Source organism: Anthonomus grandis, chromosome 4 (assembly GCF_022605725.1).
Source record: "Anthonomus grandis grandis chromosome 4, icAntGran1.3, whole genome shotgun sequence".
Lineage (NCBI taxonomy): Eukaryota > Metazoa > Arthropoda > Insecta > Coleoptera > Curculionidae > Anthonomus > Anthonomus grandis.
Window position 1 is genome coordinate 5,176,155 of NC_065549.1, and position 16,645 is coordinate 5,192,799.

A 16,645-nucleotide genomic window follows, 5' to 3' on the forward strand; every position below is an offset into this window, starting at 1 on the left:
CCTCGAACAATTTTAAAGCTGTCATTAAAAAAACTAAAAAAAAAAAAATTGTGACAAAATCACCTCTAAATCAAAATTGTTCTAGATTAGCTAGGATCACATTTTTTGCACCTAAATCATTTACAGGCTGCTTTTTCTGATACTGTAAAGGAATTCATAATTGAATCTTATGGTTTCCAAAACTTCAAATCTGGTGAACATTGGTTCAAAACTGGTTCTAGGATAAGAAGTATTAGAGCCACAAAAATGGTTCATATATCAAATCATTCATCAGAGAACGCTTATTACTAAAACTCAGTAGAGAAAACTTGGAGTATCAACTCTATTTAATTACCTCAAGTAATTTCAAGCTGTCATTAAAATAATTTAATGGAAAAATTACCTTCAAAACAAAATTGTTCTAGTCTAGCCAATGTTTAACTTCAAACCACATTTTTTACACTTAATTCATCTACCTAGTGTAACCACTATAATACTGTAAAAGAATTACATAATACATGACTAAACACTGACAGAGGTAGCATTTTGTCATTAAGAGACACGGATTCTGGAATATCTTTGTTTTTGGGTTCAATTTAAAAGCATGAAGCTCTGAGAGCACCGACTCATTTATCAATAGGCTTGTGTCGTCTACAAAGGTGAGTAATGCTATCCAATATAGAAAGAGTCCATAACGCTGGCTTGTGATATAAATAATTTTATTATTATTATTTGGTACAATATGTCACTCAGTTGTATATTAAAATTGTACTAAAAAGCTATTGTACTAAAAGCTATTACGCGTGGCCAGAGGCCTCGCATTATCTAATTTTTGAAACTGTTTTAATAAAAATTGTGATAATTGGAGGAATTGTTTGGTACTAAAAAGTTCTTACTTATTCTCACATAAGTGTTTCAATTACAATCCAAAAACTCTGATAATTGGAGTATCTTGGAAAAATTTGAAAGGATTTTTAATACACAAAAGCCTTTCTAAAAACAAACTATAAGCCTACAATTTTCACCCAGATACAGCTGATTCAGCTGCTCAAATAGAGTTCAGTGCAGTCTAATGTGTAAATCCTTTAGACTAATATGGTGAAAAATGACTAAAGATCATAACGAGACCTAGTCAATGTGTTTCCCTCACGAACGTACCCGTTCTAAAGACTCAATAACAATTTAATATATAGGCGAATACGCGGGGGCCCAAGGCCTAGGACTCCTCCGATTGCACTCGACTTTTCGTCACGACCTGAAAATTTACGCTTCGGACGAGGGCAGGGTGCAAATGACCGCCGCGGCCTTCGCCAAGGGCTTGTTGGCCCTCGAGGGCGAACTCACCCCCATATTGGTGCAAATGGTGAAGAGCGCCAACACCAACGGCCTTCTGGATAACGACTGTGATAGTAGCAAGTTTCAAAACATGTAAGTTTCTATTGTAATAGTTTATTCTACGACTAAATGTCATTCTAACTAATTGAGTACCTGGCAACGTTGACTACAAGTGGTTCAGCCTACTGCAGACTTAAAACTAATCAATCTATACTTAATACGTAATTAATTATTGAAAATACTTGTAGGGCTTATTTTGCACGTTCGTTGCTGCAACTTGCGCTATAAATTAGCACAAGCTGTATTTCCATGCGACAAAATTGCAGCTATTTTTAGTAACTTTTTAGTGTTTTTTAGTATGTAATTAGATAAATTCCGTTGCTACTTATTTGTTGTTGTTAGTAGCTGTTGTTGACATTATATTATCTGTATTTGTTTATAAATTCCTCTTTTTATAATAAAAATTTATAAAGTTTATTAAAAATAAGTGAAAATAGTATAAGCTAAAGAAAATGAGTCGAACACTCAAGGTTTTATATGGAAACGCGAGTCCATTCAAATATTAATTCTAATTTACGAGACAAATCCAAACCTTTACTAGACAAATCATTCACATTGCAAATTAAAAAATAAAAGCTATTTTTTCTCTATTGAAGAAATAAATAGAAAAATCCATAATTTAAAGACACAATTTTTTATAGAGTATGTAAGGAAGGCATAATAGAGGAAATTGTTGAATGCAAACTTCAGTAAGATTCTCCTGTTGCTAGAAAGCATAGTGTTATTATTAATCTGTTTTTCGCAGATATGGAGTCTCTCATTAGAGTAGACTCTAGATGACGCTTATTGAGTAGCAAAAACCACATACCATCATTATTATTATGGTTGTAGCAGCAATGATGGTATCTTCATCCATACCACTTACTTATCTCTAACGAAAACTCACAAATAAATAGTATGATAAAAAATATAGATACTGAACAAACAAAAATTAGTACGATTACTAAAACTATACTAACCTAAGTTTAAACAAAATACTAACTCTACACTCTACAGCCAAAAAAAAGAGCAACAAATATAATTTAGGCAACACAATTTAATCCAAACAAAATGAATAGTTTAATCACAAACCCAAAGCCAAAGTAGAGGTAAATGTTTATTTTATTTTAATTTGTCTTATAGGTTCTATTGCACAGGTATTTTTATCTTTTCCTCCAGTAGTGTTCTGTTAAGTTGGCTATACTGACAAAAAATTGCTACAATTTTGTTGGATGGTGTGACATCCCTAGAGGCAACAAAATCTCTTGTAACTTGTTGGCGCAACAAAGTCTCTGCAAAAAGTTGAACCCGTAAAAGAGAGGCTTAAGATTTCTGTGAGAATAATAATGGTCGCTGAATGTGCATAGTTTTTATGCACGTCAGTCCAGCTCGCAATAGACTTTAACATCACAGTGTTGCCGCGCCTAGCAGTTTTTACCGATCATTATTAAAGCTAATAAAAATGGAGTGTGGTGCTTGTAAACGGAAAGAACTAAAAGGTGAGCACATTTTGAAATTGGATTGTCCTGAATGCCAAAAACTTCAAACCCACACGCTTCTTTTGAAAAACCATAGAGGATAAAAAAAAATAATTGAAGGCAAAGAGGAAATAATTACACTGCTACAGCAAAAAATACAAATTCCAAAAAAATTAAAACTCATTTACTTAACAATACAGTGTTTTTCTAAAAAAAACACCATGAAATTCTACAAAACGAAGAAATGTTTTTAAATAGGCAAAAAAAATACAAAGTCTCGATCTTGAAAAGTCATATAATAAATCTTAAAACGGTTACATGTTTTGCTCAAAAAGTTAGGCCGTCGTCCCACCAAAGATACGCGACGGCGACGCAAAGGCGATACGATTTCGCCTGGACACATTCAGACGACATGCAGTTGCCCCACCAAAGATACGCGTTTCGTGTTTCCTACGTTTAGTTGTTCAGTTTAGTTCAAAATGTCATCGAGTGAAGACGAGGATGTGGTTGCGATGTATTGGTATTTGCGGAATAGAAAAAAAAAATAAAAAGGCAAAAAACTGAAGAAAATTGTGGGTGCATACTTTATTGAGAAAAATTTTTTAAAAATAATGTTTATGCTGCTAAGAAGCTGCACAGACATCCATTAAAATCCAGTTCAGCATTTCGTTGTGCCATAATAAACAAAAAAACAAAACTTCAATAAATCGAAAAAACGCCAACACACACAGCTTGAATGTTGCTTCGCAACTGACACGTCCAGTCTCCCGGCAACACGAAGGCGACACGCATTTGGATGTGTCTTCGGCGCAGCGTTGGTGGGAACAAAATGATTTTAAAACATGGGTTCGACACGAAAGATACACGCTGGCGACATCGCGGAGATGTGGCGTCGCTGTCGTGTATCTTTGGTGGGACGACGGCCTTAGACATCATCAGACTTGAACGGCGGAAGACTAAGGCCGTCGTCCCACCAAAGATACGCGACGGCGACGCGAAGGCGATACGATTTCGCCTGGACACATTCAGACGACATGCAGTTGCTCCACCAAAGATACGCGTTTCGTGTTTCCTACGTTTAGTTGTTCAGTTTAGTTCAAAATGTCATCGAGTGAAGACGAGGATGTAGTTGCAATGTATTGGTATTTGCGGAATAGAAAAAAAAATAAAAAGACAAAAAAAAGAAAATGGTGGGTGCATCCTTTTAATGAGAAAAATTTAAAAAAAGAATGTTTGTTGCTGCTAAGGAGCTGCACAGACATCCATTAAAATTTAAATCTTTTTACCGAATGTCAAAGGAGCTCTTTTTAGAATTGGTCGAAAAAGTTAGACCTTACATTCAAAAAAAAGATACAAATTATCGAAAAAGTGTGTGTTGAAGAACGGCTGTTAATTACGCTAAGGTAAGTTAATAACATGATTTTTAACGTGCAGTTGATCCATTACGTTTTAGTGCCAAACAAATTTTCTGCTATTTTTTTTTATAAATGTACGTTCTTATAATAATGTAATTTAAAGAAAAACAAATAGGTATGGGGTAAAAAGATTTAAAAATTTTTTTTGCAAAATTTTTTTGGCACTATAACGTACTTATTTAATGGGGAAACATGCCATTTCTAATTATTCATCAACGATCAACGATAAGAGCTGTTAAAGAAAATATAAATAATAATATAGACTAAACTTTAATCTTTTTATTACGGTTATTACAAAGTTAAAGTATTTAATTTGGTAAAACACGTAAATGTGTTGAAATTTAATTAAAGCCACTTATTTTAAACTCGATTTCCGGTTGGATTCTGGAACTCTTGCGAATGTGTTGTGCTAGTGTGGTTTGGCCACCGATTTTCGACCTGGATACCGGTAGGGGAAGCTAAAGGTGTGACGCTTGTGCTTCTGCTATACCATTCATTGTCAGTACTTCCGTTCATCCAGGAATTTATACTGTAGTTGTGAAGAGATGATGATGTGGATGGCGCTGTACTAGTGTAGAATGTACCCGATTGTCCATGATTAGCATTGGATGTTGTACCTGAAGACGTATTATCTAAAATGTTGTCAATAAGACCAAATACGTCTCTTTTAAATCGTCTGGTTTGTTGAGGGTTCATCTGGTTTACTTCTGGTAAAAAACTTAATAAAAACATTTTATTTGGGTCCTTGGTTTCATCTCTGTTTTTACGACTTTCACAAAACTCTACAAATGCTTTATCGGGATCAAGTGCCTCTGATTTCCGTTTTTTAGCTTTATTTATAGCTGTTTTTTAGTGCCCTTTGTTCTAAGCTGTGGTTCTATTTGTTTCGTCATATCAGGTTCAGTATCTTCCACTGCAATTTCATTTTGGATCTCCGTATTTTCGAATTCAGATTCATTTTCACTTTCGAGATTTTCCGAATCTCTGGCAACTGGTGATGGTATATTCCCTTGTGAATCAGAGTCCGGAGCATTCGTCTTTACAAATGGCACTATAAATTGCATACTCTCATTTAAATAGTATGGCTTTTTAGATTTAGCCGATGATCCACTGGGAGGTGATTTTAAATTCCTCACAAACGCTGATCGTACATTTTTTCATTTTTGTTTACAGGTGCTTACTGCAAGAAAATAAAAATTATGCAACATATAATTATTTATGTTATTTTTTTAAATACTTTTTTTTAAATTTTATTGTACCTATCACATAACCTGAGTTTTTTCTTTGTTTTTTTTTCAGATATCTTGCCTCGGGATGTACGTTTAATTCACTCCACTTTTATTTTACAACAGGACAAAGCACCATAGCAAAAATTATCTTTGAAACAACAGATGCTATTTGGGAATGAGAGGTCGAATGCACAAAACTTAAGAGAATATTTATCTCAGTACTTTCTACAAGTACCTCTACCTTGGCAATGGAAATATACCATTAATGTTTAGAACCTTTGTAATTTTAATTTTTTACAAAATACGATAAAAAGAACAATCCAAAAATTAAAATTTGGGATCTATAATTTTTTTAAATCGAAAAAATGCCCGATTTTTATTTTTATTGCGGATTTTTTGATACAAAAATTGCTTATACAGGGCAGCCTGCAAAAAAACTTTTCTTAAAAAAAAATTTGGGCTGTGTATAAATATATAACTTTTGTTTCTTTTATCGTGAAAGCCTGAATTACCTGCGCTGTTTACTTCCTTGGCTACTGCTGTCCAAGCTTTTTCAGTCAAATCTTTTCGCGAATATTCTGATAGCTTATAATTATATAAACAAGCATTTTTTTCTACAGCATCTACTAATTTTGAATTAAAATCTAGTTCAGCATTTTGTTGTGCCATAATAAACAAAAAAAACAACGCTTTGATAAATGAAAAAAAAACGCCAAGACACACAGCTTGAATGTTGCTTCGCAACTGACACGTCCAGTCTCCCGGCAACACGACGGCGACACGCTTTTGGATGTGTCTTCGGCGGAGCGTTGGTGGGAACAAAATAATTTGAAAACATGGGTTCGACACGAAAGATACACGCTGGCGACATCGAGGCGATGTGGCGTCGCTGTCGTGTATCTTTGGTGGGACGACGGCCTAATAACACACACCTATTACCAACCAGCTACAGTAATGGCCAAAAGTAGATAGACAAATTTAAAAAATAACCAATACTTTTTTTTTTCCGAAATATTTTTTTTAAATTACAAACTAAACCATCTACAATATTAGTATTTTGTAAAATACCCATTATTGTCTATTACAGCCTGACATCTACGTGGCATTGATTCAATAAGATTGTCTATGAGTTTAAAACCAATATTTTTCCATTTCTGTTGCAACCGTTCGAATAATTCACACTATAAATAATTATCGAATAATTCACTTTATTTGAATAGTTTGTATCCCTAATATCACGATCTACAATTTCCCATAAATTTTCGATGGGATTAAGATCGGGTGACTGGGATGTCCATTTTAAAACCGTTATTTTTTCTTCTTCGAAAAATTGCTTCATAATTTTGGAGAAGCATTCCTCCGGGTCATTATCTTGCTAGAATTGGAATCTCAATGGTAAATTGTCTTCGACATAGGGCAACATAACATCTCTGAGAATATCCCTGTACATAAACCTGTCCGTTATGGCCTCTATGCGATGTAACGGGTCCATTCCATAACCTGAGAAGCAACCCCAAACCATCACTGATCCACCTCCATGCTTAACTGTGGGTTTTGTGTGCTTGGGATTCAAACGCTGGCCAGAAGGACGTCTAACATAATGAATTCCATCGGAATTAAATAAATTAAACTTCGATTCGTCGCTCCAAACACGTTTCCATTCATGCTTTGTCCAGTGTATATGCTGAGGGGCAAATTCCAATCGGGCTAAGCGATTCTTTTGTGAAAGCAATGGGTTTTTTGCTGGGCTACGTGCAAATAGATTCTCTTCTACCAAACTTCGTCTTACAGTCCTTGAGGACACATTACAAATCCCTAGAGCCTGTAATTCTATCTGAATTTGACGAGAAGTCATGAAAGGGTTATTCTGGCTAATTTGTTTTAATTTGCGTACAGCTCTAATGTCAATTCTTTTTGGTCGACCAGATTTATTTTTTGGCTGTAATGATCCTGTCCTTTCATATCTTTTGATAATTGCCCAAACAGCTTTTTTTTTAACATCAAATCTACGAGCAATATCAATTTGACGATCACCCGCATATCGCGCGGGTTTAACGCATTAATAATGCGTTGTCTTAAATCAAGAGAGAATCTAATTCCGCGTGGCATGTTGCACCTTGAGTTAAAGAGAAGCAATACTATACTAATTTTATTTTATAAATATCTAGACAAGAAAATAATCCCAAAATTGTTTTTGTCTATATACTTTTGACCAGCTATATTTATATTATTGCTTTATCTGATCTGAAAATATTTAACTGAAATGTATTAGTCTCTTTTTATAGACCGCCTTACAAATAACAATAATTTAAAATCGAGGGGACCTGTGGGTAAATCTTTAAACAATTATACGAAAATAATACTTTCTATCTTCTTTTGGCCACTACTGTATATGATAATCCTGAGTGTTAGTGTTATCCATGTGGTCTAGAACCTAATGAACTCTTAAAATGGTATGCCACCGTTTTTTCTTCAAATAAAAAAAATATTTTTCAAACCCTCACTTAAATTAGAGTAAATTTCGTATCTTGGCGCTGTTATTTTCCGACGTACCGTTTTCGCATAAAAAAATAAAATCCATTGTTCGAAATTTATTTCTCGCTAGAATGTAGGAAAAGAAAGAAAAAAAATTACTTGCTTTTAATGTGGAATTTGTAAGAAACATAAGATTTTTTTCTTAAAATTTTATCACCCTGTCCTATCTCAAAACCTAATCGTTTTCGGATAGGAGTTTTTGGCGCAAACTTGTTTATTTTGAGGCCCTCTACAACTCCTTTACGTTTGTCCCACTAATTATGGAACACCCTTTATTAATATTCAATATTTTGTCAACATGCCTCTATACGCATAAATCAAATAATCTTAAAAATTATGTTAATCACTCTTACTCTAGCAGGAATTATGTAAACGGGCACTTGAAAATACCAAATATTAAAAAAACAATAAGGCACAGATTTTTAGCATACCTGGCTTCAAAATTTGAGAGCTGTTCATAGTATTAAAAAATTTAGTAGAAGCTGTAGGGAATTAATTTTTTTTAATAAGGAAAATTAGTTTAAAGAAAAAAAAAGATAAACTAGTATTTTTTGAATCTTTATAGGGTTGTTCGAATCTTGTTAACTTTCTGCAGTTGCTATTGATAGTGTAGATCAAGTTATATTTTAGTTAGTTTACATATTAAATTTTTCTTATAACTTACTTTATGCACAAACGGATGGATGTTAACGCGTCTAGGTGCATGTCAAACTATGTATAACTAGTAAGAATTTGTAAATTATTTATTATTTTAACAGACCCAAGTTGATTAATAAAATTTGTACTAGAATTTGAACTTCTTAGGTGTAAAGCGAGACTACACGAGCTAATGAAAGCGGATCGAGAGTTTACGCCGGTAGACAGGGAAAAAATCAATCCGTGTAACTCGGTCAGTATAAACGAGGCGATGGATTTCGTGAAAAACCCTTACAAGTGCTGCAAGCACGTGCACGAACTGATAAAATCCCTCATGGAGATCGTTCAAGTGAAAAAAGAAGACGGTAAGACCAAAGGTTCGTTTAATGTGTTCTTTTGATAGTTTTCTTAAACTGAAAGGCACGTAGGTACTGAGCACTATATATTTTTTTGAAAATTTAATTTTTAAATGTTAATTTCGGGCGAAATGGATTTTTAGAGGCGATACTGTACCATGGGGAGTCATGGGACTTGATGTACAGGAGATGGGGTAAAATCGAGAAGGATTTTTACACGAAAAACAAGACGTTTGATATCAGTAAAATTCCGGATATTTACGATTGTATTAAGTACGATTTGCAGCATAATCAGCACACCATTCAGTTCGAGCAAGCGGAGGAACTTTATATTTATGCCAAGTATTTGGCTGATATTGTTATACCACAGGTAAATTAAGTATTAATTATTATAATAGTATAGTATTGAACTTGTAAATCGCAGTTCTCTTCAATTCGATTTTTAGTTTTTTCTAGCTTCCTAGCTTATTAAAATGCGAAAGTAAATAATAGGTCTTCCTTTTTTTATTCCCTTTCTAACGAGCTATCACAAAACATGCCTTCACATTTGAAAAAAAAAGTTGGGAGTGGTTTCTACCCTCAAGAGGGTAAATTTTATAAAGAGACCAAAAAAATGTGCCAAACTGAAAATAACGGGATCCGTGTTCCTTTTTTTTCAATAATTAAATAGACTCCCTAATACTGAATTTATTCCAGTTAAAAATTCCACCCTGTATATGTTTTTCTTATATAATATATAATTTTTAATTTGTTTCAAAAACCTCGAATTTAGTTGCATCTTGGCGGGCAAAATGTCCGTTTTTATTGAGCATAAACTCCATTTAAGTGCCTTCGAAATTTTCTACCAAAAACTGAAAAAAATTAGTGAAAAAATATCGCCGAAACCAAAATGGCTCTACTTAAGCAAATTTCTAACTTAGGATCATATTTTTTAGTCACATTTTAAAGAAGTTGCTGGGCAAAATATAGTGGAATAATTAATTGGCGTATGTTTTTTTTTTGCTCGACAGGAATATGGTTTAACCGCCCAAGAGAAACTAACAATCTCCCAAGGCATTTGCACCCCGCTATTAAAAAAAATCAAAGCGGACCTACAGAGAAACATCGAAGAACCCGGAGAAGAAACGGTGAACCGACTGAACCCGAGATATTCCCACGGGGTGTCTAGTCCAGGCAGACACGTTAGAACCCGTTTATATTTCACCAGCGAGAGTCATATACACTCGTTGATAACCGTTTTAAGGCACGGAGGGCTCTTGGATGTAATTATATTAACGTTTATTCGATCGAATTCTCTATTGATGACATTTCAGATGGTAAAAGACGAACAATGGAGACGTGCCATGGAATATGTTTCGATGGTATCAGAGTTGAACTACATGTCCCAAATTGTGATAATGTTGTACGAAGACCCTACGAAGGACCCATGTAGCGAGGAAAGGTTTCATATTGAATTGCACTTTAGTCCCGGGGTGAATTGTTGTGTGCAGAAGAATCTTCCACCGGGGCCCGGCTTTAGGCCCCATTCCAGGAACGAATCTGCTGCCAGTAAGAATTCGGTAAGTGGACAATCAACGATTTTTTAAAGGATTTCTGGCTTTTGTATGGCCACATAAAACTAGGAATAACTTCGGAATTCTTTACCCTAGAAAAATGGGTAATGGCTTGTAAAGGATGCTAATAAAGGATCTACTTACTACAAGGCATTCTTTTTATTTATAGCGTTGATTGAATATTTGGGAAGATACGTAATAATCAATTTTTTTTTTAAACAGCCGATGTTTAAATGAGCTCCGATTGGGCAAAATAAATCGGATAACAACACTGTACTTAATGATCAAGTAATGTATTTAGGGGTAGAAAGTTGCTGAAATCTCTTACAAGTTGAATGTTATTAACAAAAAATTAATTACTTACCAAAACACTTTTTTTGTACGTGATAAACTTAAATGTCAAAACTGAACAAATGAATAAAGACAATTCTATAAAAAGCTTTCATTTCAACAAGTTACAATTTCAACGTTTTTTTCATGCTGTGTTCAACAGTGTCACGTTCTTAAATAAAAATCCTGTTGCACTTAATTTAATTAAAACTAATAGGCATACCAAAAATCTGTGGGACAAATTTTAAGATATAAGTAGGTTTTACGTAAATATAAAGAATAATAAAAAAAAATACTTCATACATGTGCTATAATATTCGAATTCAATTTTAATTCAAAACATTTATTTTCAAATATCCAGAATTGCAACACAAATGTGCGTGTGATGTAAGTGGAATTAGCAATTAGGAATGCATCTCGATTATAAACACCGTTTCTCAAAAGTCTCTCTGCAAGAGGCGCTTTTAAGTGATACATCCTTTAAAAAAAACCTGTTGTAAGGCATGGGAGTAGTAGTATTATGGTCTGAGATGCTTTTCAAGGACTGCGACGGGTCCGAGGGTAAAAATAAGTGGAAAATGGATTGATATACATATTACAGGATACCATGTTACTTTATGCTGAAGAAAAAATGCCTCTTTGGTGGAGATATCAATAAGATAATGATCCCAAACACTCATTCCGCTTGGTAAAAAATTGGTTTTTAGAGAAAACCGTTGAATACCTAGAGTGGCCTTCGCAATCGCCGGACCTAAATCGGACCGAAATGTAATAGAGTAGTTTAGGTCCTACATTAATAACAGAAAACAACTAGTAAAAATATCAAAAAATGGGAAAACAGGTTATTCTAAACATGTATTTAACGATACAGGAATTGCACAAGGCAGCATACTTGGTCCGGCATTATTCATAATATTTACTAATGGTCTTGATCTCCTAATAAATTCACCTAGCCAGAAGATTGTTAAATATGCTGAAGACACTAATATTATTATTACTGGTAAATCATTAAAAAGATTTATTAAATAAAACAGATGAATTCTTTGATATGATCACATACTGGTTTAATACCAATAAGTTAAATTTAAACAAAGAAAAAATAAATATTATAATGTTTCGAACCAAACAGTGTAACATACAAAAGCCTTTGCAAACGGATTTGTTAGTAAAGCTGGAAACCTACTTTTTAAGAGACTATTGTACCTAATCCTAATGCATGTTTTTTTTGACAGCAGTACAGTGTTTTTAATTGTTATGTGATTTGAAATAAATAAAAAAAATAAAATTGATTTAGACACTGGACTTAAAAAAACAAAACACCCAAAATGTTTCATTGTCAAGCAGATTTGAAGCAAGATTTTCCCCTATAAGGCTCCACAGTTCCCAAAAAATTGAATCAATCTTAACAGTCTATTTTCGATTAAATTTAGTTACACTAAACTGCAAGAATATAAACTAAAACTATCCCCATAACTAATAGTTTATCTTATATACCGTAGACACCAAATTCTTCGACAACCCCGACCCCGGAAGACAAAAGCCACCCCATGGTAACCGAAGCCAAAATATCGGTAATCGAAGAGGAAAAAGTGTTGGTGGGCAACCCCGTAATAACCGAGACCACTCCGAATTCATCGCCGGACAACTCTGCAGACAATAGTCCCCATTACACCTACACCAGGATAACTAAGTTTATAAAGTCGAGCGCTCCGATACCCATAGGGTAATTTACCTTATTAAATTAAAACAGCATTTTCCCCTTTTTTAATAATTAATTTTAAAAGAAATGCGCATACGGTGTGCGGCCACGAGGCCTTACACTTGGCCAAATGCCTCACCGAGGAATTGGCCAATCAGGCGACCCAATCCAGCGGCAGGAGTTTAGGGAATAGAACGGTAAGCCCCGATCAGGAACCGAGAGCGAGAAGTTACGACCATAAAAGTCCGCAAAAGGGTAAAGGTAAGTTCAGAGTTAATCGGTTTAATGGGCAGCATATCTAAAGCTTTATCGACACAACATTATAATAATAAAGGTGTAATTTTAAATAATTCTTATTTGGGCAGCAGAGAATTTTCATCAAAGCTTGGATGCCGTAAACAACGCAGGTATGCTGTATCAGTGTTTTTTTTTTGCGAACTTGTTGTCTGTATTTTTTTTTTGTTGAGAGTTTTTTTTAATCAGGTTATTATTCAAGGTTTTGCACTATAGTTTCCCCGAAATGATCCTTGATTTATACAACTAAACACAAATATGGCATAAACTGGTTTTTTTCATCATGTATTACAGCTCGATATCCATATTTAGCGCTACAACTTGATTTTGTTTGTGTAAGGCATATTTTGCTTCCATTGTTTCCTATAAATTTGTATACATTATTAGCTGCTTATAGATTTCTTTTATTGATTTTTTGCAAAAATCTCAGTTTATATTGAATATGTTTATATATATGGGGTTTCTGTACAAGCCCCCACCTTTCTTTAAAGTCAAAAAGTTGCTTATAATATAAAAAACAAAGAAAACCTGATGCTTTCGGAGGTTTAATTGGATTCAGGTTAATTATACTATTTTAAGACCCGTATACAGTTATATACTGTATACTGTAATAATACTGTTCCTTAAGAAACCTTAATCTATTTGTGGCTAACATATCAAACGTTATCGAGTTTTTACAACGTCTTTTTAAAAATAAATCCTCTGCAGATGGTAGTTTAAATGCTCAGAGGTCCGCATTATCATTAATCTTATTACTAATATAAAAATAAATAAATAAAAGGGCCTCCAAAAGCCAGGTTTAATACGAACTATCATTTATCAGTAATGTTAATAAAGATGGCTTAAAAGAAATCTTCTAAATTATCTACTCGACGTACGTTCTGCTGGCTACAGTACATAGAATACAAACAACTTCTTTAATTAAAATCTCCAGTAATATTCGATATAAAAGCTGAGTTTATATTGAATATGTGTATATACGGGGTTTCTGTACAAGCCCCCACTTATCTTTAAAGTCAAAAAGTTGCTTATAATATAAAAGAAAACCTAATGCTTTCGGAGGTTTAGTTGGATTCAGGTTAATTAAACTACTTTAGACCCAATTATTGATTATTCATATAACCCTCTTTAGAATGATGAAATCTATGGGATGTGCCATGAATTGAAGAAGAACTCTTGATAATTTCTTTAATTTACAAAAAAAAATTAAGTCACTAATCCAGATAGACAAAACCATCGAGTATCTGGATAAAGCAACTGTAGAAGCCTAAAAAAATAAGTTTGAAATGACTAGAATATGTAAGAAATGATGTCAAGTGCCTGTAAGAATTACAAAAATACAGTGGAATAGACTAAATTTGTTGTTCAAAAAAAACAGTTTTGTGGTGACACTCAGCCTTATAAAGAACCGTGTAGGATTATTTGTTAAGTGTATCTTATCATGAAAAAAAAATATTTATTTATTTATTTACAGAATCCATTTACAAAAGTGTTACATAGCATACCCATACAAACATATATATTCAGATACAAAACTATCTATAAATCAATGAAAGGTTTAGATGAGTAATTAATTAAAGCCCCTATGAAATAATATTCTTTAACTGCCCCTTAAAAGATGTAATCCTAGAGTCAAAAAAGCTTATCTGTCCTGACAGACCATTAGCACTTCGAGCCATTCGTGTAATTGGCTCATTAATACCATAATTGATATGGTCGAATGGAACTGAAAATATGTCTGATTGTCTATTCAATCTGGAAGGCACCCTAAGTTTAATAACTCGGGACAATCTATAGTAACATTTAAAACCTTATGCATAAAACATAAGTCGAGTAATGTTCTTCGTGACTCTAATGTGGCTAAGTACAGGTTATCCCTGACCCACTCATAGTAATACTCCTGTCTCCTGTAACCACATCTAAAAGCAGTCACCCTTAAAAATGTATTTTGAGTTTTTTCAATCTGCTCAATGTAGCAGTTATATGACGGGGACCACACAATTGAGCCATACTCCAAGATGGGCCTAACAAGAGAGCAGTAAAGTAATCTAAAAGTAAACAAAGACAAATCAGTTGTAGACCGTTGGATAAAACCCAGCATTTTTATTGCCCCACCAGGCACCTGATTGATGTGACTTTTAAAAGACAATCTGAAGTCAATAAATATTCCTAAGTCAGTAACCTCTGTTTTGACACCAATTGCTACATTGTTTATTTTATAAAGAAAAGCAATAGGGTTTCTTTGCTTAGAAAAAGTAATCTTATGGCACTTATTGATATTAAGGGACATTCTATTCAAGTGGCACCAATTAAAGAACAAATTAAGGTCTTTTTGCAGGAGCACAGCATCGGAGAGGGATGTGATAGGCCTAAATAGCTTCACATCATCAGCAAACATTAGCAACACGACAATTTTCAAGTTTCCAAACTAAATCAATCAAAAAGAGGCAAAACAAAACAGGGCCTGAGTGAGAGCCCTGTGGCACCCCAGATGGCACCAACATTTCAGAGGAACATGTACCTCCAAGATTAACAATCCGGGTTCTACCTCTGATTAATCCCGAGATCCACTGAAGAAGAGGCCCCACAATACCCAACCTGAAGTCCCTTCTCCAAGCAGCGGTAGAGGTAGTTGACATACAGCACCAAATTAGCATCAGTAGATCTGCCTTTTATAAATCCAAATTGCTCAGGATTAAATAAAGATTTAAAACTCCAGGCAATCCTATGACTGACCAGGCAGTCAAGCAGCTTTGGCAACTCAGATTGGTTACACACAGCCCGATAATTGGAAATTTCATTTCTACTACCAGATTTAAAAATGGGTTTTAGAAAACTTCTCTTCCAGAGAGTGGGATAAGAACCAGTACCTAGAGATTTGTTAAAAATGAACAGTATTGGTTTCGTAAGAACACAAACACATTTTTTTAGGAAGAATGCCGGAATCCCATCTGGTCCAGCGCAGAGCTTATTCTTAGAGGAAGTAATAACCTCATAAACATCCTTCGTTGACAGAGTTAAATTGCTCAGACAAATTGATTTATCAAAATCAAAAGGTGGTATGTCATTGACTTGCTCATCCGAATAGACGGATGAAAAGTATTTTGCAAACATATCCGCAGTATCCGAGATATTCATACTAATCCTGTTATTGTATGTCATTTTGGAAGGAAGGCTAAAACAAGGTTTTTTATTTCGAATATATGACCAGAAGTAGTGATGCGAAGAGCCCGGTTAATTAATCGTCCGTTCAATCCGAATATCAAATTATTCCGAATCAATCCGGATATCTAAATCGTCCTGATATACGCCGCCCGTTCGACCGACAATGAAATAAAAGCTTGCACGAAGTGACACGAAGTTCCACGTTCCACCGGCTAAGAGAATCCGAATTAAATCGTCCGGACAAATAACCCGGCAATCGGCAATATCGTCGCGTCGCCTTGTGTAAATATTGCTTTATCTATCCTTATTGTACTCTTATGTGTCTTAAGAGGCAATATGAGAACGCCCAAACTTTTTAAGGGTCGCTTGACCTTCAGCAAAGTTTTTTTGTAAATAAAGCATTTTTGTATTGATATTTTGCATCGTTTAAAATACACTTGATTTATTACATACATAATTAGCTATTTTAGTTTTAACATCATGTAGAAATGCGTAAAAACGAAATGTCTAATGGGTTGCATAATGCATGCATACCTTATATTCGAAAAACAGCTATAAAAAACGTTTATCGGACGGTCGAGCATCGAGCACGAAACATGGCA

At 34.3% G+C, this 16,645-nt stretch overlaps 1 protein-coding gene across 6 annotated transcripts in view; it reads left to right on the forward strand.

The window, feature by feature from the left end:
* Positions 1-16,645, forward strand: part of LOC126734802 (inositol hexakisphosphate and diphosphoinositol-pentakisphosphate kinase) — a 61,962-nt gene that overhangs the window by 21,854 nt on the left and 23,463 nt on the right. For 5 of the 6 annotated variants that reach the window (XM_050438544.1, XM_050438542.1, XM_050438541.1 and 2 more), the window contains 8 exons: positions 1,173-1,407; positions 8,815-9,023; positions 9,146-9,372; positions 10,013-10,264; positions 10,316-10,561; positions 12,385-12,608; positions 12,670-12,845; positions 12,950-12,991. In XM_050438544.1, coding sequence (XP_050294501.1) covers positions 1,173-1,407; positions 8,815-9,023; positions 9,146-9,372; positions 10,013-10,264; positions 10,316-10,561; positions 12,385-12,608; positions 12,670-12,845; positions 12,950-12,991 — 1,611 coding nt within the window. The remainder of the gene's footprint in view (positions 1-1,172; positions 1,408-8,814; positions 9,024-9,145; positions 9,373-10,012; positions 10,265-10,315; positions 10,562-12,384; positions 12,609-12,669; positions 12,846-12,949; positions 12,992-16,645) is intronic. The other variant, XM_050438545.1, reaches the window with a different exon arrangement.